At 40.9% G+C, this 26,233-nt stretch overlaps 2 protein-coding genes across 5 annotated transcripts in view; both read right to left on the reverse strand.

The window, feature by feature from the left end:
- Positions 1-1,088, reverse strand: part of LOC145357574 (uncharacterized) — a 69,995-nt gene extending 68,907 nt beyond the window's left edge. For 2 of the 3 annotated variants that reach the window (XM_080211083.1, XM_080211069.1), the window contains exons 1-2: positions 1,014-1,088; positions 226-424 (exon numbers count right to left, since the gene is read on the reverse strand). The gene's annotated coding sequence lies outside the window, so the exon portion shown is untranslated. Of the gene's footprint in view, positions 1-225; positions 425-560 lie in introns of all 3 variants that reach the window. The other variant, XM_080211076.1, reaches the window with a different exon arrangement.
- Positions 1-26,233, reverse strand: part of nebl (nebulette) — a 251,171-nt gene that overhangs the window by 98,218 nt on the left and 126,720 nt on the right. For both annotated transcript variants that reach the window (XM_080211095.1, XM_080211102.1), the window contains exon 4: positions 1,597-1,704. In XM_080211095.1, coding sequence (XP_080067221.1) covers positions 1,597-1,704 — 108 coding nt within the window. The remainder of the gene's footprint in view (positions 1-1,596; positions 1,705-26,233) is intronic.

The raw sequence follows: 26,233 nt of genomic DNA on the forward strand, positions 1-26,233 counted from the left end.
GATTAATCATATGCATTCAAAATAAAATAAGTGCTTTTATTACACATTTCTACCCGCCAATAGTAATGGTGTGCTAAATTTATAGAAAGCTCTGATTTCCATTTAGTAAAAAGAATAAGGGAATTACTTGCATTATCTCATTAAATAAAGCACTCATTTTACAACACCAAGATCAGCTAATGTCATTCTATGCCCTGCAAATGTAAGATTATTCAGTCAACTCACCAAAGATCAATTAGCAAGTGTTAACACAATCCACACTGCAAACATTTTCTGAGATTTAATGGTATGCAGATGCACGTTTATTCACATGATTGATCACCTTACTGTCTCCACATATCATTCTCAGTACATGTTAAATCACTTTAAGGGTACATTTCACAAATTGTGCCTTCAGGGTTCAATGTTGGTGACTGTGGCTTTTCTGTAATAAAGAAGAAAATAAAGCCATTCAATGTTCACTACTGATATAGAAAAAATATTTTGACTGATTCAGTTAATCAGTTCATAATACAAAAATCAACCAACTTTTTAAGAAATTCAAATAAAAACAGGCCTACCTTATTTCACAATATTCTTCAATGCCCATTAGTCTTTGTAGATGCACTGAAAATTAACTTGTGAAACTCAAAAAGGTTCAACTCAAAATGATTAACTATGTTGTCAACGTGCCTTAATGATCCTTGGAGTAGTGTGAAAACAATTCTCGGTAATATCAAACACCAGAAAAATCCATTGTGCTCAGTCAAACAGCTCCATGTTAATGATATTAGTTCATGCAGCTCAAGTTAAGTGATCCACTGCATTTACACAATTCTTAAAGACCACAAGAATTCTGGTCTAATCTCAGCAACATTCTTTCTTAGTAGTAAGATAATTCAACTGGAATTTCTCATTGTTATTTTAAACAAATACATTGCTTAGAAGTAAAATTCAATGATATAAATTTCCAACCATTCATGTGGTCTTCAACAGACAATGCACAGACAGAGGAACAGATTGTGTGAAGGTACCTTTACTTAACATAAGATGTATTGAACTTGAATTAATTCAGGTAGTGGAAGATCAAGAAAGCCTAACATCCCCTCAGTCTGCACAGACCTTCAGAGATTAAGAGATGGGAAAACAAGTCAATACATTTTCTTTTAAAGAAGGCAAAATTATTGCAGCTTTAAACATTTTTTTGTTTTGAATCAATTTGTGATGGTTACATTCATATGATGTATGATGCATTTTTGTGCGTAAATGTCCATGTGTATGTCACAAAACACTCAGACCCTCACATGCACTTCCAGAATCCATGTGAAATAAAAACGGTTCTCATGATCTGCAAACTCTAATTGTATAAACACATAACACAACATTTCTTTTTGGGGAGGATGAACTGTATGCGACAATGAAAACGAGGTTGTCTGGGTGAGAAGCATCTGGTTTTCCCATTTCATTCCACATTCTATAATCAGGCATTCTTTTATCACCATACACACATGCATTCTCACCTAACACTGCAGCACCATCTCCATTGTCAATAATTTATAAACAGAACAAGGGAAAAAAACTGTCCTCATGCATGTTCTCACACAGAACTTTACATACGTTACTGATTTGCTCTTGAGTTCTTTTTAATCTCTGCAGTTCGGGAGTGTCAGTAACAATGCTAAATCCTCTTCCCCGGCTCTTTTCAAAGTCTTCTTTATACTTGGCCTGGGAATGAGAAGAAAATATAATTCAAAGGTGCATATCAAAGTAAACAAATATGTTCATTTTTCCTGTCCCTCTTTGTCCCAGATATATTTAGAATTATACAATGATACAGAACAGAAGGTAGCCTTTTAGGATCCTGTAGTGGTTCTTTGGGAGAGCTATCAAATTAGTCCCATGCCCCTGCACTTTCCCCACAGTACTGTAAATATTTTTCCCTTTAAAATGTTTATCCAATTCCCTTTTGAAAGTTGTTATCGACTTTGCTTCCACCATCCTTTCTAGGCACCGCATTCCAGATCACAACTCGCTACATAAAAAGTACTATCCTCATGACGGCTCAGATTATTTTGCCAGTTACTCAAGTCTGTGTTCTCTGATTAACAAACCCTTCCAAAATCTAAAACAATTTCTCCTTCTTTACTCTCTCTCAAACACTTCATGATTTTCAATACCTCTATCAAATTTTCTCCCAAAAGCCCTTTTGCTCCAATTAAGACAGCCCAGCTTTCCCAATCCCTGTGTTCTCTCATCCTAGGTACCATTCCAGTAAATCTCCTCTGCACTTACTCTAGAGGCTTAAAATCCTTTGTAAAGTGTGGGTGTTCAGAAGTGAAATTATATACCAGGTCAGGCCTAGCCAGTGTTTGAAAAAGTTTTAGCATTGCTTTTTTCCTTTTGTATTTTATATTCTTTAATTTGTAAACCAAGAATGCCATTTTTAACAAGCTTTTAACAACTTTCTTGCTACCTTTATGGATTTCTGTACATACACACCAGGACATTTTTGTGCCTGTACCTCCTTTAAAATTGTACAAATCAGTTCATACAGCCTCCCCTCATTCTTCGTACTAAAATGTAGGAAGAATGTCTGTGTTAGATTTCATCTGCCACAAGTCTGCCCATTTTGTCAGCTGTTGATATCATCCTGAAGTGTGCTGCTATTCACCATTTTTCTGAGTTTTATATCATCTGCAAACTTTGAAATTATACCCTGAAATCCAAGTCCAGTTTATTTGCATATTTCAAACACAAACCCACATGGGAACAACACTGCATACTTCCATCCTCTGAAAAACAATTGTTTGTCATTCCTGTTTCATGTCCCTTAGCAAATTTCATAGTCTCGCCACTTTAATTCCATGGCCTTTAATTTTGCTAACAAGTCTATTGTGCGTAACTTTATCGAATGCCTTCTGCAAGTCCATATGTGCATCAAATATTTCAATGGCTTCACATAAACGTAATCCAATTTCTGGGATTAAAACAAAACAACGATCTAACATTGTGAAGATTTATTTATTTAGTATTGTCAGGCCTTTATTATTGTGTGCACGCTCTTCACAATGTAATTATCTCAACAAAATCCTGTCACTTGCATGTGATAGAGTCCTCTTGCAGCAGTTAGTTCCAAAAATATCTGTAAACAAAATGGCCATCTAGCAGAGATAGTTGGTTAAAACTTATCATTATTATTTCAGGGGATCAGCAACTTTATCAAGGCAGCTGGCTTTTCTGGCCATCTGTTTGTTCGTTTCACTGCCTCAATCGACTGAAACTCCACACCAAGTACAGAGATATATTTCCTGGGCAGACACCTTATTTAAATCTAATTTTTTGCTTGCAGTATTTATTAACACGATTGGAGGCTAAACTGTGCATTGATTCAGTTCTTATTCACGCCTATAAGTGAGGTATTCAGGAACTCTCAACTGCTCTCTCTATATTGACTACTACAAGTTAATATTTGGTTCCCTTTGCCAGAGTGTCTAATTTGCATGTTTGCTCTGCTGAATCTGTCATCTATGAATATTAACGTGAAATGCTTTGCTAAGATTTAAACACAGAAGAAGAATTGGGGAAACTGGGAGATCATGTAGGTCAGGAAGTTTTGGAAAGATAGGACATGGTGTGGAATAAAACACAGGCAATAGAGCGTTCGATGAACTGAAGTTCAAAGCATGGAAGACAGGGTGCTGGTCAGATCACAAGAACAGCTGAAACACAAAAATAGAAAAAACAAGACTCTGTCGAGCCTGCTCCAACAATCAATATGATCAAGGCTGATCCTCTGTCTCAACATTACACTCCCACACTCTCTCCATATCCCTTGACACCTTTAGAGTTTAGTAATCTATTTCCTTCTTAAATATACTCATAGAATCATAGAAACGCTACAGTGCGGAAGGAGGCCGTTTGGCCCATCGAGTCTGCACTGACAACAATCCCACCCAGGCCCTATCCCTGTAATGCCACATATTTAGCCTGCTAATCCCTAACCTTTGCATCCCGGGACACTAAGAGGCAATTTATCATGGTCAATGCACCTAACCTGCACACCTTTGGATGGGGGAGGAAACTGGAGCACCCGGAGGAAACCCACGCAGACACAGGGAGAATGTGCAATCTCTTTACAGACAGTAATCTGCCAGGAATCGAATCCAGGCCCCTGAAGCTGGAAGCAGCAGTGCTAAATGACTGTGCCACCTGCTGCTCATTCAGTGACTTGATCTCCACACCCTTCTGTGTTAAAGAATTCGACAGGTTCACCACCTTCTGAACAAAGAAATTTCTCCAAATTTCAGTCCTAAATGTTCTCCTCAGACAGCAGCTGCTTCAGTCACATCTGATTGTCACTTGCAGGATATCCTGTGGTAGAGGGTTTAAACTCACTGGAGTTTTTGAAGGAGTTGGGTGCCTTTTTTGGATATGGTCCCAGGACACCTTTGGGAGAAGTCTGCTACCCTTTGGGATTGTTAAAATTAGACATGAATGTGCATAAACAGGACATGAATTTATCAGTGAACCAGATAGGTTTTTATAACAACTGATGACAGTGCCATGGTCAATATTACTAATACTAGCTTTCAATTCCAAATTTTTAATTAATTGAATTTAGATTCCACCAGCTGCTGTGATGGAATTTGAATCCGTATCCCCAAAGCACTAGCCTGGGCCCCTGAATTACTGGTCCAGCGACATTTGTCGCTGACATAAAATGTATCTGATAAATTCATGCATAAGAAACAGCTATTAAAGTTGAAGCTCATGCAAATGAAGACAATTTACTGAGGTGGGTGGGAAACTGGTTAAGCAGCTGGAGACAAAGGAAGGGGGGAGGTGGGGGATCAGGAAACACACTGGAGACCAATGGGAAACTGATCTGCATCCCACTGGTGGGAAAACACACCGGTCCAGAAAATGCCTGGAACAACATGGCAAACAGGATCGAGACATATTTGAAGACTGCCTCGGGCTGTAACTACAGGTGAATCTTCCAGGTCTAATGACATGGGAGAGGTCCATCTTCTAGCCTCAGGATGTTCCTGAGAGTCTATCCTCTTTTTCAGGAGATCCATCTTCTTTCTTAAACGGCGGGTCGGTGATGTTGGGCGCCTTTTCAATAAAGTGCCCAGATAGGATGGTCATCAGACCTGCCCTGCCGCAGAATCCATCACACCCATTTGGATAATTAATGACATGGGAGCCAGGAGATATGGCAGGGTTTCCCACCAGCCTCCACAGAGGAAGGCATCCCTGCCCCTGCCACAGGGCTCAGTCCCGGATGGGAGGATTCTGCCCCTTTAGTGCTGTACTCCAGTTGAGGCTGAACCAATGTCTTATAAAGGCTCTTTGTAACTCCCTTGCTTTTATATTCTATGCACTTTATGTATTAAGCCCAAAACTGCACCTGAACTTCAAGGGATAAATTACAAGAAATTATACAAAGTGGGGTTGTATTCCAGGAATTTAGAAGGTAAGGGTGATTTCACCAAAGTTTTCAAGCTACTAAGGGGAACAGATAGAGCAATACTATTTTGGCTGGTTGGGAAGTCTGGGACTGGAGCGTAGTCTAAAAATTCAAACTTTATTGGCTGTTTGCTCAAATTGCACTGCACACATTCCTCCAGATCCCTCTGCCTATCCACACCTTTTAGAATTGCATCCTTTAGTTTCTGTTGTGTTCTTCCAATTGAAAAGTCTCTTCACATTTCCCTGCCATGATTAAATTTCCTCTGCCTTGTGTCCGTCCATGTCCTCTTGTTGGTACACCAGTTGTTGTCCACTTGTAAAACACCAACCCCCTGCAGTGGGGAGCCCCACTGCAAACCATCCTCCAATCCAAAAAAAAACAACCAATCACCACTTCTCTGCTCAGTCACTTCATACCCATATTGTTGCATTCCCCTTTACCCCCTGAACTTTAACCTTTGCCAATGAGCTTGCTGTGTGTTAATTAAGCAATCTTCTGTTGAAATTGCATGTACAAACAGCGACCAACTTCAAAAATGCTGACAATGCTAAAAAAGTGAACAATTCAAAATCAAGCAATTACACTGAAAGTGCAATAAGGTAAAACTTAGCAATTTGTTGCCAGACAAAATTCCATCATTCATAACAAGGGGAAAAAATTTACAGTCAGGCTTTTACAGCCCTGACAAAGCATTCTCTTTCTGGCAGATGTGGCGAGCTATTTAAATCACCATTAAGTTCAGCGGGACCGTCGTACCCTGCCAGATGGGAGGGGCTGTAAAACCCTGGCCTACAGATGCATCAAAGCCTGAAGGGATTTCTAAGTGCTGAACCAATATTCCAGGGTATCAGAGCATATATGCACATATTCAATGTTGCTTTATGAGAGATTTTTTCATACATAGACAGTAAAGAGAACAACATAATCCATTCAATCAAAGAAATGGAATAAACTGGGCAATAATCCATTATTCCTTGAAAAGGAAAACAACACACTCAAGGATAGTTTACCTTATTAGCAATGTAAAAATCTAACAAAGTAGCGAAGACCAAAATTCATCCTATGTTTTTCACTTTCAAGAGGCTGGGAATTGTGGTGGGGGGGGGGGGGGGGGGGCATATATCTTTAATTTTCAATAGGGATGGCCTGATCAAATTGGTTACACAAGAGCGCACACTGTTTCAATTATGAATTCTAATCATTTATAAATCATGAGCTGCAAAGTATCATAGGCCATTAAATCATTGGAATGAACAAACACACTGAGGTAAATTTGAAGCTTGACATGAAATGAGTGTGTTTGCAGGTGGTGCCCGTTATAGCCTTACTCTAACTAGTGAAATAAATGTACTGGAACATTAGAGGTGTGTCTGCAGCCTCGCAAAGTGCCTTAAAACTTGATACACAATGCTTAAAAAAAATTATTTTAATGTGATAACATCAAATGGCCGATTGCATTGCTCAGAATGAATTACAGCATTTGATGTTATCACGTTAAAAGAACAAGGAGAAGAAAGCCCCGATCACTTTGAAGGTATAAAATTATACAAAAGGAGAAGAAATTAAATGGAAAGGTTCAAAGGACTCAGGTAGTTTACTGACTTATTAAACACATTGCAAGTAGCCACAAACTTCAATGACTGTGCCAATTCATTATTTACTGGAACTCTATAGAGAGAAAGGCAGTTAAGAAACAAAATTGTAAAATCAAGCCAGCAGAAACACAATCGGTAGGATAAGAAATCTCCCATAAGCAGCCAAGAGGTGGAATAAAACCAGGTTAAATTATTTATCAAGAGGACAGAAGAATTAGGAACTCAAAGCGCAAAGGTTCAAAACGGCATTGACTGGAAAAAAACAGTCCAAAAGCAACTTAATCCTGTTGTTTTCCCAGCTTTTTTTTTGAAGGAAGGACTTCATGCATGGAAAAAGGCAGTTGTGTCATCTGCAACAGCACTGAGAGAAAGCATGAAGGTTTGTGGCATTGGAGGGGCTTCATTTTTGAAAGGATGAATTATTGGGGTGAAGACAGTACAGGTGGGAGCCAAGTGGGTAAAAGATTGAGATGGAACTGTGTGACAAACATTTAATGAGAGACAGTATCTAAAGATTGGACAGGAGAAATAGGCATTCCTGGCAACTTGACAATGGTGAGCACAGAAGAGTTTAATGGGATAAAGTTTGAGCGTGAAAGTGGAAATCAGAAGAGTATCTAAACAATGGTAAAATTAACAAAGATAAAATTAAGATTCTAAAGGTCTGAGCCATTTTGTTCCAGCAAGCAGTCACGCCCTTTAAGATAAGGTCAACTGATGTGGTCAGTGGTCAGGGTCAGGAGGGTCCCAGCAGTGACTGCAAGTGAGCCAGGTCAGGGATCAAGAAGGTAGAAATGGAGGAGTCTCAATCTTTGCAATTGTCCAATGGGTTTGAGGTTCTTAAGCCTGGTTAGGCAAAAGCAGGGATGTAGGGTGAAGTCGGTGAAATGACTATGACACCACTACGCAGGAAGGCAATCAAGCACGGTGAGTCATTACGAATGTAGAGGTAGTAGGAAATACTGTAGCCAGGGTGTTGATGTTATTCTCTGCAGCTGAGAGCAGGAGTCCAGGCAGCTGTGTTGCCAGGATTTGAGACTTCTGCTCTGGACTGGAGAAAATCTTAGTGAGAGGGGGAGAATCTAGTTGTAGTCCAGATGGGAACAAAAACAGAGGTAGGGATAGAAAGAGGCTCTGCTTAAAGAGTAAGAGCAGCTAGGGGTAAGGTTAAAAAGCAGAATCCCATTGATAATAATCCCAGATACCCTGGATTATTACTTGAGCCACAAGCAAATTGGATTAGGGAATTTAATGTGTGGCTCAAAGATTTGTATGGAAGAAATGGGTTTGATTCATGGGACACTGGCACCTATAGCGAGGAAAGTGATAACTGTTCTGATAAAGGGTCATCTCAACTTGAAATGTTGATCTATTCTCTCTCCAGAAGATTTTCTGAGATTTTCCAGCATTTTCTGTCTTTGTTGCAAAGTGAGAGCTTTACTATCTTCTCAACCAGGCTAGAACCAATCTTCTGGTAAGTCATATAACTAGGGCAGGAAAGAAAGCTTTAAAATATATACTGGGGGTGAAGAATCATGTGAGGGAAGATGTGAAAAAATCAAAAAGGGAGAAGGAAGGGTAGACAGCAAAGTATTAAGGGAAATGATAATCAGAGTGTGGCAGGAAGAGACAGTGCATACAAACTTATGAATGCGCCAACAAATAAGGCAAGAGCTTGGAAAAATAATTTTTAAAAAAGAGAACTAAAGACTCCGTCTATGAATGCACACAGTATTCACAACAAAGTAGATGAATGGATGGCACAAATAGAAGTAGGAAGTCTCACAACACCAGGTTAAAGTCCAACGAGTTTATTTGATAGTAAACACACAAGCTTTCGAAACACTTCCTTCGTCAGGTGAGTGGGAAGTTCTGATCAGAAATAGGGCATATAAAGGCACACAACTGTGTGTTCTGAAAGCTTGTGAGTTTACTATTAAATAAATGTGTTGGACTTTAACCTGGTGTTGGGAGACTTCTTACTGTGTTTACTCCAGTCTAACGCTGGCATCTCCACATCACAAATAGAAGTAAACAGATCTGATCTACCTACCATGAGCAATAACTGCAGGATGATTAAGGATGGGAAATTAATATTCAGAATCTCACAATTGTTATGGTGCAGAAGGCGGCTATTCAGGCCACTGAGTCTGCATCAGTTCTGTGAATGAACATTATGTCTTCATGTAATTCTTCAGCTTTTTCCCCGCACCCCTGCACATTGTTTCTATTCAAATAATCACTTATGCCCTCTTGAATGCCTCATCCACACTTCCAGGCAATGCATTCCAGACTCAAACCACTCGCTATGTGAGTTTTTCTCACATCACATTTATTTTGAACATCTCTACGGAGAACAATCTTCATAATTGAAGCTTCTCATCCTTCGAATCATTCTTGTAAACCTCTTTTGCACTCTATGCAAAGTATTCATATCTTTCCTAAAACACAGTGCCCAGAAGTGTATACAATACTCCAACAGAGGTGTAATTAAAAGGTAAAGGCAAAGTTTATTTATTAGTCACAAGTAGGCTTACATTAACACTAGAATGAAGTTAATGAAAATTCCCTAGTCACCACATTCTGGTGCCTGTTCGGGTAAACTAAGGGAGAATTTAGCATGGCCAATGCACCTAACCAGCATGTCTTTCAGACTGTGAAAGGAAACCAGAGCACCCGGAGGAAATCCACACAGATACGGGGACATCACGCAGGCTCTGCACAGACAGTGACCCAAACCAGGAATCAAACCCGGGTTCCTGGCACTATGAGGCAGCAATGCTAATCAATGTGCCACTCCAGTGTTTATGGCCTATACAAGTTCAGCATTACCTCCTTGTTCTTGTGCTCTGTGCTGCTGTATGTTAATATGATTGCACAGATGCTTAAAGGCTGATCAGGTGGTTTGATAGTGATGTCACTGGAGTCCTTTCAGTTTGTACACTGTACAGGCAAGACTCCCTAGAATTCTGTTGTTGCTAGTTTGAATCTACTTCTGCAAATCATGTTTTGTCTCTGTGTAAAACCCACAAACCCTAACATAGTTAGAACATTACCTATGCTCCCATTAATAAAGCTGAGGATACTGTATGTTTTATTAACTGTTTCTGCACCTGTCCCTCTGCTCCTACACACATTTTAGTAATCTTGTTTTATACTGTCACTCCATGCTCTTCCTACAAAAATGAATCACCTCAATTGTTTGCATTAAATTCCATCCGCCATCTATCTGGCCAATCCATCAACTTGTGTATGTCCCTTTGAAGTTCGACTGTCCTCTTCGCAGTTTTTAATTTTTTCAAGTTTTGCAAACATTGCAAACTTCGACACTGTTCCCAGCACATCAAGATTTAGATCATTAATATACCTCAGGAAAAGGAAGGATCCCAATTCCCTAGGGAACTCCATTATAAACCTTCCTCCTGCCTGAGGAATATCCATTCACCATTACCCGCTGTTTCCTTTCACTCACCCAATTTTCAAACATCTGCGCTGTAATGTTCTATGTTCTATGTTCTATAAGTGGGTACAGTGCGGGAAAATAGCATTCAAGTACAAGATCAGCCATGATCTAGCTGAATGGTGAAGCAGGCTTTTGGACCGAATGGCCTACGCCTATGTTTCTAAGCCACATCCTCTCCCCTTTAGCAATGTCAACCTTACATGGATTTGAGCCAGTGTCTGTGGGAGTTTGTGCATTCTCCCCGTGCTTGCGTGGGTTTTCTCCAGGTGCTCTGGTTTCCTCCCACACCCCAAAGATGTGCTCTTAGGCTGATTGGTGTAACAAATTGTCCCTAAATTAGTCTCCCCTCAATCTGGTTTCCAACGTGGAGTGCCATAAGTGTAGACAAGGGTCATGGGTGGAAGAGGGGAGTCAATGTTGAAATGGCAGCGCGGGCTCATCGGGCCAAAGGGCCTGTTTCCTGTGCTGTGTTGTTCTTTGTTCTTTATATAACACAAGGCATGTTCTCCATCATTCAGTCGAGGCAAGGTGGGGAGTGGTGCCTTCTTGGAATCCTGCATTGCTCCAGTCTCACATACGAGTTTAAAAGTTACATGGACAGTTTTGCAATGCTTTCCATCACAAAGCAAATTAAGTGCATTACCCAGAAAATAGCCCAATGACAAATGAGGCAATTAAATTCTCTTTCTTAAAAACTGCTCCAGTTCCCAGTGCCCACAGGCTTAATTATGTTGCTGTAAAACTTTACATGAGAATTTCCTCACCCCCATCTGAGAGTGGAACCCTTGGCACAGTGAACTGCACAGGCACTTCTACATCCCTGCAACCAGGATCTTGTAAAACATTTGACCAAACTGTCATGGTCATACAATATTCTGCTGCAAAGTCTTACTTAAAGCCCTGATACTGTAGATTTTCAGTAAGTCTATTAACCGCTTTAAATTATTAAAACAGGGCTTAGTGCTGATAAGGTGCTGTGTAGAGACCCACCCTATGAAAATGCTACTCTTGTTTGCTGCATTCCTGGTCTTTGCTTTAAGCTCTTCAAAGCACACTCTGCGCTTTTAAACAAGGAGGAAGAAAGTGCATTAAAAATAAGCGCTATAAAAGGACTGAAAGCTCGCCCCAAGGCACTGACTAGAAACCCAGCTCCAGCACTTTGAGTGTGCAGGGAAGGGAGGCAGTTGGAGGGGGAGATAGTAGTTGGGGAATGGTATTTTAACACAATAAGGATACAGTAGCACAATGAAAGCAAGAAGATGATAGGCTGTGTGGAGAGGGTTCAATCATGAGAGATGCCTTTGTGGGTGTTTGAGTCAACAGACCCAACTTGTACAGGCATCCATACTTGTTTTAAAATATACTAACTGGCTTGGAGATGGAACTGGAAAGCACACAAGCAGAACTAAGTTTAAAATCACAGAAACGTGAAAAAGAAGCATGTTGGAACTGTGAAGTGTTACAGAAAATTAGGGTATGTGCAACTTTTAATACAGTGTGCACAATTCTCCCATCACTCAACGTGAACTGTAGGATCGCACAGTACTGCAGATGAGTTCAGCTGCCTCAAAAAGGAAGATGACTTTGAGAGTTTGCAGATTCTTGAGGGTGAGGAAACCTTCGGGTTTGGCAGTGCTTGATAGGAGGAAAAGATGGAGCTATTGCAAGTGACACTGGGTTGATAGCAGTGGAGTGGAGACAAAGTGATTGTAGTAACAGAGCCTTGGTAAAAAGAGGGACAGGACTGGCAGCTAAATGTTCCAGGATATAAATGTTTTAGGCGAGACAGAGGGAAAGGTAAAAGAGGTGGGGGAATTGCAATACTGGTTAGGGAACATATTACAGCTGTACAGTGGGAGGACACCTTGGAAGAATCATGTAATGAGACATTGTGGGTCGAGCTCAGAAATAGGAAGGGGGCAGTGACTATGATGGGGGTGCACTTCAGGCCTCCCAACAGCCCACGGGAAGTGGAGGAACAGATATATTCTGTACAGATGTAAAAATAATAGGGTTGTTGTAATGGCAGCCTTTAATTTCCCTTCAAGCTAGGGGTCTGGAAGGTGAGGAATTTGTTAGGTGTGTATAGGAAGATTTTTGAAACAATATGTAGATAGTCCGAATAGAGGGGAAACTATACTGGACCTGGTACTAGGGAATAAACCTGGCCAGGTCATCAAAGTTGCAGTGGGGAACACGTGGCGAAGAGTGACCACAATTCCGTAAGCTTTTGGATAATCATGGAAAAGATAATTGTTGCCCTAGGGTTAAGGTGCTCAGCTGGGGGGAGGAAGGCTAACTATAATCTGATTAGGCAGGATTTGGAGGCTGTTGTTTGGGAGAGGCTGTTTGAGGGTAAATCCACATCTGGCATGTGGGAGTCTTTTAAGGAGCAGTTGATTTGAGTGCAAGACAGGCATATGCCTATGGAAAGGAAGAACAGGAAAGGCAGGATTCCAGAACCGTGGATGACCAGAGAAATTGCAAATCCAGTCAAAAAGAAAAAGTTTGCATACATACGATCTAAGCAACTAAAAGCAGATGAAACACTTGAAGAATACATGGAAAGTAGAAAAGAACTTAAACAGGGAGTGAGGAGGGCAAAAAGGGGTCATGAAAAACCCAAGGCATTTTAGATATATATAAGGAACAAGAGGGTAGCTAGAGAAAAAGTTGGTCCACTCAAAGACAAAAGGAGGGAAATTATGCATAGAACCAAAGGAAGCAGATGAGATCCTTAATGAGTACTTTGCATCGGTATTCACAAAGCAGAGGGACACACTGATTGATGATGTCTCGGAAGAGTACATAAAATCTCTAGAGCAAGTTATCATTACAAGGGAGGAAGTGTTAGGTGTATTAAACATCATTAAGGTAGGTGGGCCCCCAGGGCCAGATGGCATCTATCCCAGATTACTGAGTCAGGCAAGAGAGGAAATATTTGTTTCTTTGTTGGCCACTGGTGAGGTACCAGGGGATTGGAGGATAGCCAATGTTGTCCTGTTATTTAAGAAGGTAGCAAGGCTGCACCTCGGCAATTATAGGCCAGTGAGCTTGATGTCAGTGATAGTGAAATTGTTGAAGATGATTCTTGGGGATAGGATCTATAACATTTGGAACTGAATGATCTTATTAGCAATGACAGACAGCATTGTTTTGTATGAAGGAAGTTATGTCTCACTAATTTGATCAAGTTTTTTGAGGTGGTGGCAAAAATGATTGACGAGGGAAGGGCTGTGGATGTTGTCCACATAAACTTTAGTAAAGCATTTGACAAAGTTCCTAATGGCAGGCTGGTACAAAAGGTTAAATCACACAGGATCAATGGTAAACGAGCTAGATGAATTCAAACTGGCTTGGCCATAGATGACAAAGGGCAGCAGTGGAAGGGCATTTTTCTGAATGGAGGTCTGTAGCAGGAATCAGCACTGGAACTTCTATTCTTGTAATGTATGACTTGAAAGAAAATGCAGCTGGTCTGATAAGCAAGTTTGCAGATGATACTAACATTGCTGGAGTTGCAGATAGTGATAAAGATTGTTAGAGATTACAGCAGAATATTGATAAGCTGAAAAATTGGGCAGAGAAATGGCAGATGGAATTTAATCCAGACAAATGCAAGATGATGCGTCTTGGTAGATCCAATTCAGGTTGGAGCTATATAATAAATGGCAGAACCATCAGGAGCATAAACACACAGATCTGGAAATACAGATCCTTAAAAGCACAGGTGGAAAAAGTGGTGAAGAAAGCATATGGCATGCTTACCTTCATTGGCCGGAGCATCAAGTGTAAAAGTTGGCAAGTTATGTTACAGTTATACAAAACGTTGGTTAAACTCACATTTGGAATTCTGTGTCCAATTCTGATCACCACACCACCAGAAGGACGTAGGAGGCTTTGGAGGGAGTACAGAAAAGGTTTACCAGGATGTTGGCTGGCATGGAAGTTATTAGCTATGAGGAGAGATTGGTTAAATTCAGGTTGTTCTCCCTGGGAAGATGGAGGCTGAGGGGCGACCTGATAAAGTTTATAAAATTATGAGGGGCATAAATAAGATGAAGAGTTGGAGGCTTTTTCCCAGGACAGAAATGACAATTACAAGGGAGCACAATTTCAAGGTAAGGAAGGAAAGGCTCTGTAGAGGTGTGCAGATAAGTTTTTACACAGAGGGTGGTGGGGGCCTGGAATACAGAGCCAAATGAGATGGTCGAGCTAAACACGTTAGCGACATTTAAGACTTTTCCAGATAGGCACATGAACAGGCTGGGAATAGAGCGATACAGGCAGTTGGCCTCGATAGAACAACATGATCAGTGCAGGCTTGGTGGACTGAAGGGCTTGTTCCTGTGCTGCACTGTCCTTTGTTCTTTGCATGTGTAATATCAATGATGGCCACATTCTAAAGAACATGCAATAAATCACATATGCATTTGCATATGTGGCAGGCTGTGTATAGAATAATACTTCTAACTTCCAACTCAAAAAGATGAAGAAGAAGTTGAGCAAGACACAAAACGCTCTATTAATCAAAAGGACCCCAGCAAGTGGAAATTTTGATTTGATTGTCAGTTATTCTGCTCACTGCCACTCCTGTTTAGAGTTGGGCAACCCAAGACAGGCATGAGAAAAATCAGGAACTGCAGAGGGGAGCTTCAGAAAAGAAAGCAGGAAGCCTAGAACCTTGAAAGGAGGGAAAGGAAAGCAGAAGCTAAAGACAGGCAAGGAACACTGAATAGTGCAAAATCCTTTGGTTCTTTCACAGTGATTACTGACAGTAATTAAATTATTAAATTAATCAGAACAGCTAACCCATTTCTACCCAAGTCAAGTTTCTTCAGATGAATATTATCTAAATACTCTGTCTTCATTTTTAAAATTTGACTATATGGGAGGAATATTGTTCTTTCAGCAAGTAAAATTAAATTGTCATTGTTTTACTTCCTCCAAGTGGCTTCAAAATCAGCAAAAATTAGCAATTAAACTAACCAGTGTTAGTCTTTACCCAAACGTCATTACTACATTAATACTTTTTACTATTGGAAAAATAGGTTCCACCCACCCCACCTCCCCCCCCCCCACAAGTGACCACTTATCTAAAAGTTGGATCATGAAGACTGAAGTGTATTAATGTCTAAGAACAGGTGAATTGTCATCACCACTTTTGCTCAGTGAAGTTAAATATCTCAGGTATTGAGGAAACATTTTTATTTTCTATTATGGGTGAAAAACAAGAATACCCACAGGAGGCTAAATCTGGTTGTTGTACATCACCATCACTGGAGAAGTTGTTTATCTAACAAGCAAATTCACAAAACTACTCAAGAATTTAAATGTTCCCTATCTTTCACAGAATTGCATCAAATTTATACCTAGACTTATAAATGAGTTAATAGTAACTTACCATTGTGAACAATGATTTTCATGTATAAGAGCCTCAAGGTGAAAACTTGTGTTCCATTAAAATGTACAGAATCATGTCCAAGTCCCATAAAGATGAGGGATTAATACAAGTCAAAACAAGATCAAATGTACCATCAGTATCATTAGTGGTTTGACTAAGGGATAAATGTTCATCAGGCCATCCAGCGATCTACCCCACTCTTTTTAAATAGCCAAATGGCAAGGGGTGAAGCAGATTACAGAATTAAATGTGTGGCTCAATGAATAGTATGGGAAGAACAGATTTCAATTCAATTCAATTCACTGCATGGCACCAGGACTTGCTGATCACTGGGATGAATTCCACTTAAATCTTTCTGCAGCAAGTATCCAGGTGAATCATGTAACTAGGGCTTTGGATAAGGTTAAGACAAGAGGTGGATGAGGGAGAATTCAGCTGAAGGAACACTTAGGATTCAAAAGGAAGATGACAATGGAATAGTGTGTCGATCTGGATAAAGACAAGCAGATTGGCGGGGGAGGGATAGGGTGATTAGCAGTACTAAAGCTTCAGCTAACAAGGTTCATGCAAATAACACTGTAGCAGTTAAAATAAAATTAAGGCTTTATCTGAAGTTGCAAGGCATTCACAACATGATGGGTGAACCAGCAACACAACACAGTCAACTTCATGTTTTGATCTAAATGCCATTACAGACACATATTTACAAGATGACCAAGGTTGGGAAATAAATATTCCAGGGTGTGGAACAGACAGAAAATAGAAACAGAATGGCAAAGGAGCAGTAGTCTTGATAGTAAGGGCTGACAGAAGACATTGGCAGCAGTAGCTTACAGGTCTCCTAACCGTAGTTATATTGTTGGACAGGGCATTAAGCAAGAAATAGTTGAAGCCTGTCACAAAGGCAATTAATAATTGTGTGGGAACTGTAATCTGCACATAGAGTGAACAAATAAAATTGGCAAAGGTCGACTCAAAGATAAGTTTACAGAATGTTTTCATGACAAGTTCCCTGGGACATGTTGTTGTGGAACCAACTCGGGATAAAGCCATCTTAGATCTAGTATTGCACAATAAGACAGAACTGATTAGAAATCTCATTGCAAAAGATGCACTGGGAAAAAGTAATACAATTATTAAGTTTGAAAATGACATACCCCAGTCCCAAACAGGTATCTTGCATTTAAACAAAGCCAATTATATGGGGAGACCAGATATCAGAGTGACTACAGACAAACTGCACCAGGTGTGTGAAACGGCGCATGACAGATGAATGTGACTGCAGACCTCCTAGCAGGAATAGGTATGAGCAGAAGCAGTAAAGATAGAGAAACAGAACTTTTAAAAGCTTGAAATTTATAAATATTGACAACGAAGAATTTGAGTTTACTCATACAAGTACACAAATTTGGCATGTAGGTATAGCAAACCATTAGGAAGGCAAATTACATATTTTGCTTTCTTGAAAGGGGATTGCAGTACAAAAATAGCCAAGTCTTGCTACAGCCGCGCAGTCCTCTCATGAGACCACACCTGGAGTACGCAGGTGTGCTGTCTTGGCCTCCATAAATATGATTTGAGAGGGCTAGAAGTAGAAGTCAAGAATCAAAAAAGAGTTGGCAAGTACATTTAGGGAAAGATAACCAAGTATTGAAATTGGAAACAAAGATCTTGTCCTGGTACCAAGTGAAGAAGAAATTGAGGATAAAGCAGAAGAGGAACAAGAAACATCTGACAGCTGGATAATCTTGAGACATGGTTGGAGGAAGGTGAAGAAAGCCAGAGAAGAAATGAGACAAAGCCAATGGCCCCGTTAAGGCTATGATGACACTGAACGAGCAGAGATGGTACAGTAAAGTTTTACTAGATTAGCTCCTGGGTTGCGAGTTATCCTCTGACAAACTAGGTAAACTGAGCCTAGCTACTTTGCAGTTTGGAAGAATGAGGGTCAATCTCACCGATTCAAGAATCTGAAGAGGCTGAATCGGATGGATACTTGGAGGTTGTTTCTCCTAGCTGGAGAATCTGGATGACAGTCTCAGAACAATGGGTTGAACATTTGGGACTGAGGTGACAATAAGTTTCGGCAAAGCATTTTGAATCTTTCAACTTTTACAGCTCAGAAGGTTGTGGATGCTCCATTTTGAACATATTCAACGTCTGAGACAAACAGATCATTGGTCTCTTAGAGAATCAAGAATATAGGGAGCAGACGGGAAAATAGAGTTCAGGCTAAGGATCAGCCATCACCCTATTGAACGGCAGAGCAAGCTCAAGGGATCTTAGTCTACTCTGAGCTCATTTATGTTCACTAAGTTTTTTTTAATATCCGCCTAAGGGGACTAATTTGTCCTCAATTTAATGACTGATCCATAAGATATCTGGTTTTTCAGCCATTTGGATGAGGGCCAGAATTTAGTTTTTCCAATGTTCAAAGTCAACCTCCCATGTCGTATAAACAGTAGCTTAGCCAAAACTCTGCTGCTCCTTTCCTAACATGTACAGAGTTCCTGTCAGGTGTGCTGGTACGATGGAAAGGTGGTAGGACTGGAGGGTCTTAATGACATTACTGTTACTAGAGAGGTGGTGCTCGACAGACTGGAGGGGCTGATTGTGGACAAGTCCCCAGGACCGGATGGAATGCATCCGAGGGTTCTGAAAGAAATGGCGGAGGTTATAGTGGATGCCTTGGTGGTTATTTTCCAGACGTCGCTGGATTCCGGGGAAGTGCCGGAAGATTGGAAAACGGCTAATGTTACGCCGTTGTTTAAGAAGGGTGCCAGGCAAAAGGCAGGGAATTATAGGCCGGTTAGTTTAACGTCTGTGGTAGGTAAAATGTTGGAATCCGTCATTAAGGAGGAAATTGCGAGGCATCTTGAAGGGAATTGCTTGATAGGGCAGACGCAACACGGTTTCATTAAAGGGAAGTCGTGTCTGACAAATTTACTGGAGTTCTATGAGGATGTGTCTAGGGCAGTGGATAGAGGAGAGCCGGTGGATGTGGTCTTTCTGGATTTTCAGAAGGCGTTTGACAAGGTACCTCACAAGAGGTTATTGCAGAAGGTCAGGGGACATGGAGTTGGGGGTAGGGTGTTAGCGTGGATAGAGGATTGGTTGTCAAATAGGAGGCAGAGAGTGGGGGTCAATGGGTGCTATTCGGATTGGCGGTTGGTGACTAGTGGGGTGCCCCAGGGGTCGGTGCTGGGGCCTCAGCTATTTACCATTTATATAGATGATCTGGAGGAGGGAACCGAGTGCAGGGTGTCGAAATTTGCTGATGACACCAAGATTGGGGGAAAGGCAAATTGTGCGGAGGGTGTGGAGAGTCTGCAGAAGGATCTAGATAGGCTGGGCGAATGGGCCAGGAAATGGCAAATGGAATTTAATGTTGGCAAGTGTGAGGTGGTCCACTTTGGTAGGAAGAATGGTAGGAAGGACTATTACTTACGTGGCGAAAAACTGCAGCAGGCGACGGTGCAGAGGGACCTCGGGGTCCTTGTGCATGAGTCGCAAAAACCCAGCTTGCAGGTGCAGCAGGTGGTCAGGAAGGCGAATGGGATGCTGGCCTTCATAGCGAGGGGGATTGAATATAAAAGTAGGGAGGTCTTGCTGCAGCTGTATAGGGCATTGGTGAGGCCGCAGCTGGAGTACTGTGTGCAGTTTTGGGCGCCGTACTTACGCAAGGATATTTTGGCCCTGGAGGGAGTGCAAAGGAGGTTTACTAGGCTGATACCGGAGTTGAGGGGATTGAGCTATGAGGAGAGGCTGAATAAACTAGGCTTGTACTCGTTAGAGTTTAGAAGAATGAGGGGAGATCTCATTGAGACGTATAAGATGATGAATGGGATGGATAGGATAGAGGTGGAGAGACTCTTCCCGCTCAAAAAAGACAGTAGGACTAGGGGGCACAGCCTCAAGATAAAGGGGAGGCGGTTTAGAACGGAGTTGAGGAGGAACTTCTTCACTCAAAGGGTGGTGAATCTCTGGAATTCTCTGCCCGTTGAAGTGGTGGAGGCTGCCTCGCTAAATATTTTTAAGAAGCAGGTTGATGGGTTCTTGATAAGAGAGGGGATTAAGGGTTATGGGGAGAGGGCGGGAAAGTGGAACTGAGCCACGACAGATCAGCCATGATCTTATTGAATGGCGGGGCAGGCTCGAAGGGCTAGATGGCCTACTCCTGCTCCTATTTCTTATGTTCTTATGTTCTTATGTACATGTGAACAGTGAGAAATGCGGAATAACCTGAACTTCGAAATATTTGAATAAGTGACATCATATGCTAAGCAGCACTGAACTATCCGAGGGAACCTGGTGAATATTAGTGTTTTACAATTCTTTGAACCATGCATCATGAGTGTCATAAGTCATTACCAGTGACAATTAGTTGATAGACTTCCAACTTGTTTCAAAATTTTTTTTTAAGAGGAAAGATTCAAGTTAAAATGAGGAACGATGCCGTTTTATCAGTATGTCTCAGTAAAATACACTTTGAATATTATAGAGTATTTATAGGTCAGCATCAATTAAAGGTATAATAGACGCTTTACCATTTAGTCCCTCATGTTTACTTTCTTTTCTCCCTTGCACCAACCTCTGTTTAAAACGCTAAACATGATTTTTTGAAAAACGTATTTTGTTAGAGACGGTGACAGTCATTTTCCATCAGCTGATTAATCCATATGCTACTGACACATTTAGAAAATTGTGCATGCCCAGAGATCTAGGAACAGTCTGAAGGATAAATGTTGGCAAGTCAACATTCAATGCACAAACGCCAAGACAATGCCCAGACCTCTGGGGGAAGTTCAGAACTTCAAAAAAACATTTTAGGAAGGTAATCCTAAAAGGCGAGTGATTCACCTCCTGACTCCCCAAAGCCTATCCAATATCAGCAAGGCATATATCAGGAGTGTATCAGAATACTCTCCATTTTCCTGCATGGGTGCAACTCCAACAATATTCAAGAAGCTTGACACCACCCAGGAGAAAGCAGCTGCTTGATTGGCACCCCATCCACAAATATTCACCACCATTGATGCATCTACAAGATACACGCCTGGAACTCACCAAGCCTCCTAAGACAGCACCTTCAAAACCCACAAACATTGCCATCTAGAAGGACAAGGGCAGCAAACAATAGGAACATCACCCCCCAAGTTTCCCTCCAAGCCACTCACCGTCCTGATTTGGAAATATACTGCTCTTCTTTCACAGTCGCTGGACCAAAATCATGGGTGTACCTACACTGTATAGACTGCAACAGTTCAAGGTGGCAGCTCACCACCACTTTCTCAAGGAGAATTAGGGATAGGCAATAACTACTGGCCTTGCCACTGACAGCTACATCCCAAGAATGAATAAAAGAAAGTTTAGAAAGCACATAGATATTAATGGATAAATTTAATCATGTTAACATGACTCAATGGCATTTTCATATGTAGAAAACCAGTTGTCAGCCATCAAAAAATTATAGACATTGTACTGTATTGTATCATTTCCAAAATACAGTAAAGATAAAGCTGGTTTTAAAATTGAAGATGAATTACTTGAGATAAATTCATGAGCATAATCCAGATGTCTTTATATTTTTGATTCAAATTGATTTGGCACTCATATGAACATACTTACCTTAAGTGCTTTAAGGTTATAGTAATAAATCTACTTAAGACTATTCAAAACCTATTCCAGTGTCATTGTACGTGAGCTGGTGACTACAAAATTGGCCCCAATTTTCCTCAGCCAGCTAACCACCCAAGGCTCAAAAATGATTTAAAATTAAGTAACCAAGTTTTATTTCATATGGGTACTGATATTTCCATTAAATTCGGTACAAATTGTTCCAAATTAAATTCAAGAAAAGGAGTGTGCATTTCGTACAAAAACAAAATACCTCTGTCAAAATGAAAGATCACTGATATGAAACACTGGACTGACTTTTCTACTTTCCTGCCAAAAGGTTGGGAGGGGTGGTGGAGTTCGTGAACAAAACCCATCCATTGTCTCTGTCTACACTTCCCACTGCCTCAGGCAAAAAGGGCATAACTAAGGACCACTTGCACCCTGGATATACTCTTTCTCACCTTCTTTCATCAAGAAAAAGACGTAAAAGTCTGAGGACATGTACCAACTGATTCAAGAACAGCTTCTTCCCTTCTGCCATCAGACATTTGCATGAACTTACCTCGTATTAAGTCAATCTCTCCCCAGCTATGATTGTAATACTGCATTCCGTACTTTTTCGTTTCCTTGTCTATGTATGGTATGCTTTGTCTGCATTGTGCACAAGAAACAATATTTTTCACTCTATAGTAATAGATGTCACAACAATAAATCAAAATTAAAATTAGGACTCCTCTTTGTCAGAACTGGCTGGAGTCACAGCAGTGGCTGCTGCCTCCACCTGGTGCTTCTGGCCACCGACTAAGGAAGGACTTTCTCCTGAGTTTCACATTAAAAGCAATTAACACTGCTCCCAGCATTAAATTGCTGTGAGGCAGTCATCAGCATGCTAAGTAAGCTCACCACTGACATTTTAGCCACAGATGCTACCTGACTTGCTGAGTATTTCCAGCATTCTCTGCTTTTATTTGATTCTGCACCTAGTTTGAGGAAGGTAATGGGAAACCACCTCATGTATTTTTTTCCTTAGTTATATTGTTAATTTCTCATTGAGGTTGAAAATGGAGTGCTCTTAGGGGCGACTGAATAGAGATGCAAAGGACTGTTGGGAAAATGAGCAGAGGACATATCAGTGAAACACCTAGTTAATTGCTTTCAATGTATTCAGCTTCACCAATTGTGCATTATGATATATCAAGACATTTGAATCTCTACTACTCACTAATCTCAACATTTATTCAGATATTATAGACCGGGATCAATGCAGTTCCTGATCATTAACAGTTTTCCACTTCAGTATTGCCAAATTGATCTGATAAAATCCACTCTTCTGTCATTTTCTAAAAGTTACACACTTGTTCTGCAGTGCACTTCATGCAGGAATTTCAGTTACTGGGCCTACCATAGAGTCCCTAAAGTGCAGAAAGAGGCCTTTTGTCCCACTGATTCTGCACCAACTCTCCGAAACAGCATCTTTCCCTGGCCCACTCCCTATCCTATCCCTGCAACCTTGCACATTTACCATGGTTGCTAGGTCATTTAAGACTCAATCACATTGCCGTGGATCTGGAATTGCATGTAGGCCAGTCCAAGTGAGAATGGCAGATGTCCTTTCCTAAAAGGACACCAGGTGTATTTTTTTTAAAATGACAAATAACAATGGTTTCATGGTCATCATTAGATTTTTAATTCCAGATTTTCTATTGAATTCAAAGCTCACTATCTGCCGAGGTGGGATTTGAACACAGGCATTACGCTGGGTCTCTGACAATGTGACATCAAGCTCTCTGCATTCAATGCAGCTCTGGGTCAGGATCATGGCAGGAAGGCAGCATCGAGGCAAACAGTCTCAAACTGTGTGCCCGGCCACCTCCAATCTGACCCCAATCTTTAATAAAATCCAGCCCATGGGTTCAACTAAGTTAGCAGATCAAAACTGGAAAGTCAGCAATTGGTGTTACAATAGGTCACGGTGACAATGAACCGAAGAGAGAAAAATTTCACTACTTACTAGCACTATTGCTAACCAATGTTCCCTGAAAGAAATTACAGGTGTGGACGGCCTCATAGTCTAGTAGCTTTTTGGCATTTACCCTCTTGACATAGCAGAGAGCAGAAGAATAATCTACAAGTTGTACAGATGGAACTGTATTTAGAATAAGCAGCTTTCATGGATTGTAGTCACTGAGAATCATCCAAGACATTCACCACAATGTTTCAAATTAGGGCCTGAAATGAACAAGAAGCCATGGATAACCTGATGAAAAAACTGCAGTTCACAGCAAAACATTGTTAGACAGACTGGGCAGACATCTTCTGACCAAAACATCAACACAATGACATGGTTTACCCTAAGATCATGTTCTTAAGATTGCACTCTGTAAAGTGATAACACCAATCTAAAGTTGAATGCGTGAGAAAAAGTATTTTTTTTATATATTGTTCAGGGAAGATACAGTAATTTCACTTAGATAAGTATTCAGATTATCACGCCAGTACATCATCAATTCATTTCATAAACGCCATTGATTAGATAGGGACAACTGAGCAGATGATGATGTAGGTGGGGAGAAAATGGAAATGAGTTGCAAGCTGAATGAAGAAGCCAAGTTACAAGCTGAAGGTAAAGAGAGAACTGCCAAGAGTGAAATGAATTAACAAGGAGTGCAGAAGCACAGGCGAGAAAGAAATCAACAAGCTGGGAGACAGCTGTCACAAGAGATTGGGAGCAAATTGTGTCACAAGCACGAAGCTGCCCATACTTAAATAGCCAGGAAAGTACAGATGGGAATGAACCACCTTATTTGGCTAGAAGTGGACTATTTACATAGCCCCATTTTGGTTAGCTTCCAAATATCACATTATATTGTTATTCAATGTATGCGTCTCTGTGCAGTAACTGAGACTTACTATAACGCTTTCAGGTTCACTGCAGAAACACAGGATAATCAACTAAAATGTAGCACTGTTAAATCACAAAAGGGAATTGGAGGAGGAGGCACAATCTGGCAGCTTTCAGCACTTTTGCTCAGTACCAAGTCTGGAATTCAGCCATGTGTTACTCATACTGTTTAGGAGTACAGCGCCACAATCAATTATTTTTCAATGAAAAATGAACAGAATAATTTTTTTTTATTTGTTTCCAGTATGTGGGTATTACTGGAAAGGCCAGCATTTATTGCTCATCCATAAATGCCAACCTTTTGAGGTGCTGCAGCCTATGAGGTATTGGTGCTCTGACAATGCAATTAGGTAGGAAATTCCTGGATTTTTACCAGCAACAATGAAGGAACACAGACATTGTTCCAAGTCAAGATGGCAGGTGACTTGGGGTGGGGTGGGGGAGCTCTTGCAGATGACAGTGTTCCCACATGCCTGCTGTCCTTGTACTTAAAGCGATTACAGGTTTGAGTGGTGCTGTTGAAGGAGGGTCTGTTAGGCTTTGCAGTGCATCTTGTAGACAGTACATATTGCAGACATCTGAACCACTGTTGGAAGGAATGAACCACAAGACTGCACACAGGTGTCAGTCAATCAAGTTGCTTTATCCTGGATATGTTGAACTTCTTGAATAAAGTGCAGAGTACTCTATCATGACCCTGACACAATGGTGGACAGGCTATGAGGGAAGTCAGGAGTTGAGTCACTCATCGCAGCACACCCAACCTTAGATGTGTTGTATTTGCCACAGCATTATGTGGCTAATACAGTTAAATTTCTGGTCACTGTTGACCACACCACTACCACATCCTCTCTCACCAGCTAGACCCCAAGAACGTTGATGGTGCGTGTATCAGCAATGGTAATGCTGTTGAATGTCATGGAGAAGTCCTTGATAGAAGTACCAATAGAAGTCCACAAGATTATGAGGGACAGAGTAGATAGTCAGAAACTTTTTCCCAGGATGGAAGAGTCAATTACTAGGGGCAACAGGTTTAAGGTGTGAGGGGCAAGGTTTAAAAGAGTTGTACAAGGCAGAGTTTTTTTTTTACACAGAGGGTGGTAGGTGCCTGGAAATCATTGCCGGGGGAGGTAGTGGAAACTGATACAGTAGTGACTTTTAAGGAGCGTCTCGATAAGTACATGAATAGGGTGGGAATAGAGGGATATGGTCCCCAGAAGAGTAGGGGGTTTTAGTTAAGTCAGGCAGCGTGGTCAGTGCATGCTTGGAGGGCCAAAGGGCCTATCCTTGCGCTGTAATTTTCTTTGTTCTTTATGAAGTTCTTTGAGAGGTGATTAAACTAGCATTTGTTGAAGAAGATGACCATTGCCTGATTATTTGTGTAGCACAAATATTACTTTCTATTTACGAGCCTGAGTCTGAATGTTGTTCAGGTCCTACTGAATGCAGGAATGGACGGTTTCATTTTTCTGAATGAAACTGATCACTTTGCAATCTGACCTTAAGATAGCGGGAAGGTCATTGACAAAGCATTGATGGTTGGGCCTAGATTACTATCTTGAGGAACTCTTGCAGTGATGTCCTTGGGCTAAGATTATCAAGGAAGCCATACTAATATAGACACATCCAAAGGCATCCTTTTTAACAATATCAACACTGGCTTTGTCACTTTTATTTCCTACAGTTTTGATAAGAAAGAAAGAAAACAGGAAAGGCAAAGATAAAATAAAAGCGAGGGAAATATTAAATGAACATCTCAAAATGTGCATAATTTTTCTGAGCACAATAACTTGTG

Source organism: Carcharhinus amblyrhynchos, chromosome 2, assembly GCF_965287045.1.
Source record: "Carcharhinus amblyrhynchos chromosome 2, sCarAmb.v2.hapA, whole genome shotgun sequence".
Taxonomy (NCBI): Eukaryota; Metazoa; Chordata; class Chondrichthyes; order Carcharhiniformes; family Carcharhinidae; genus Carcharhinus; species Carcharhinus amblyrhynchos.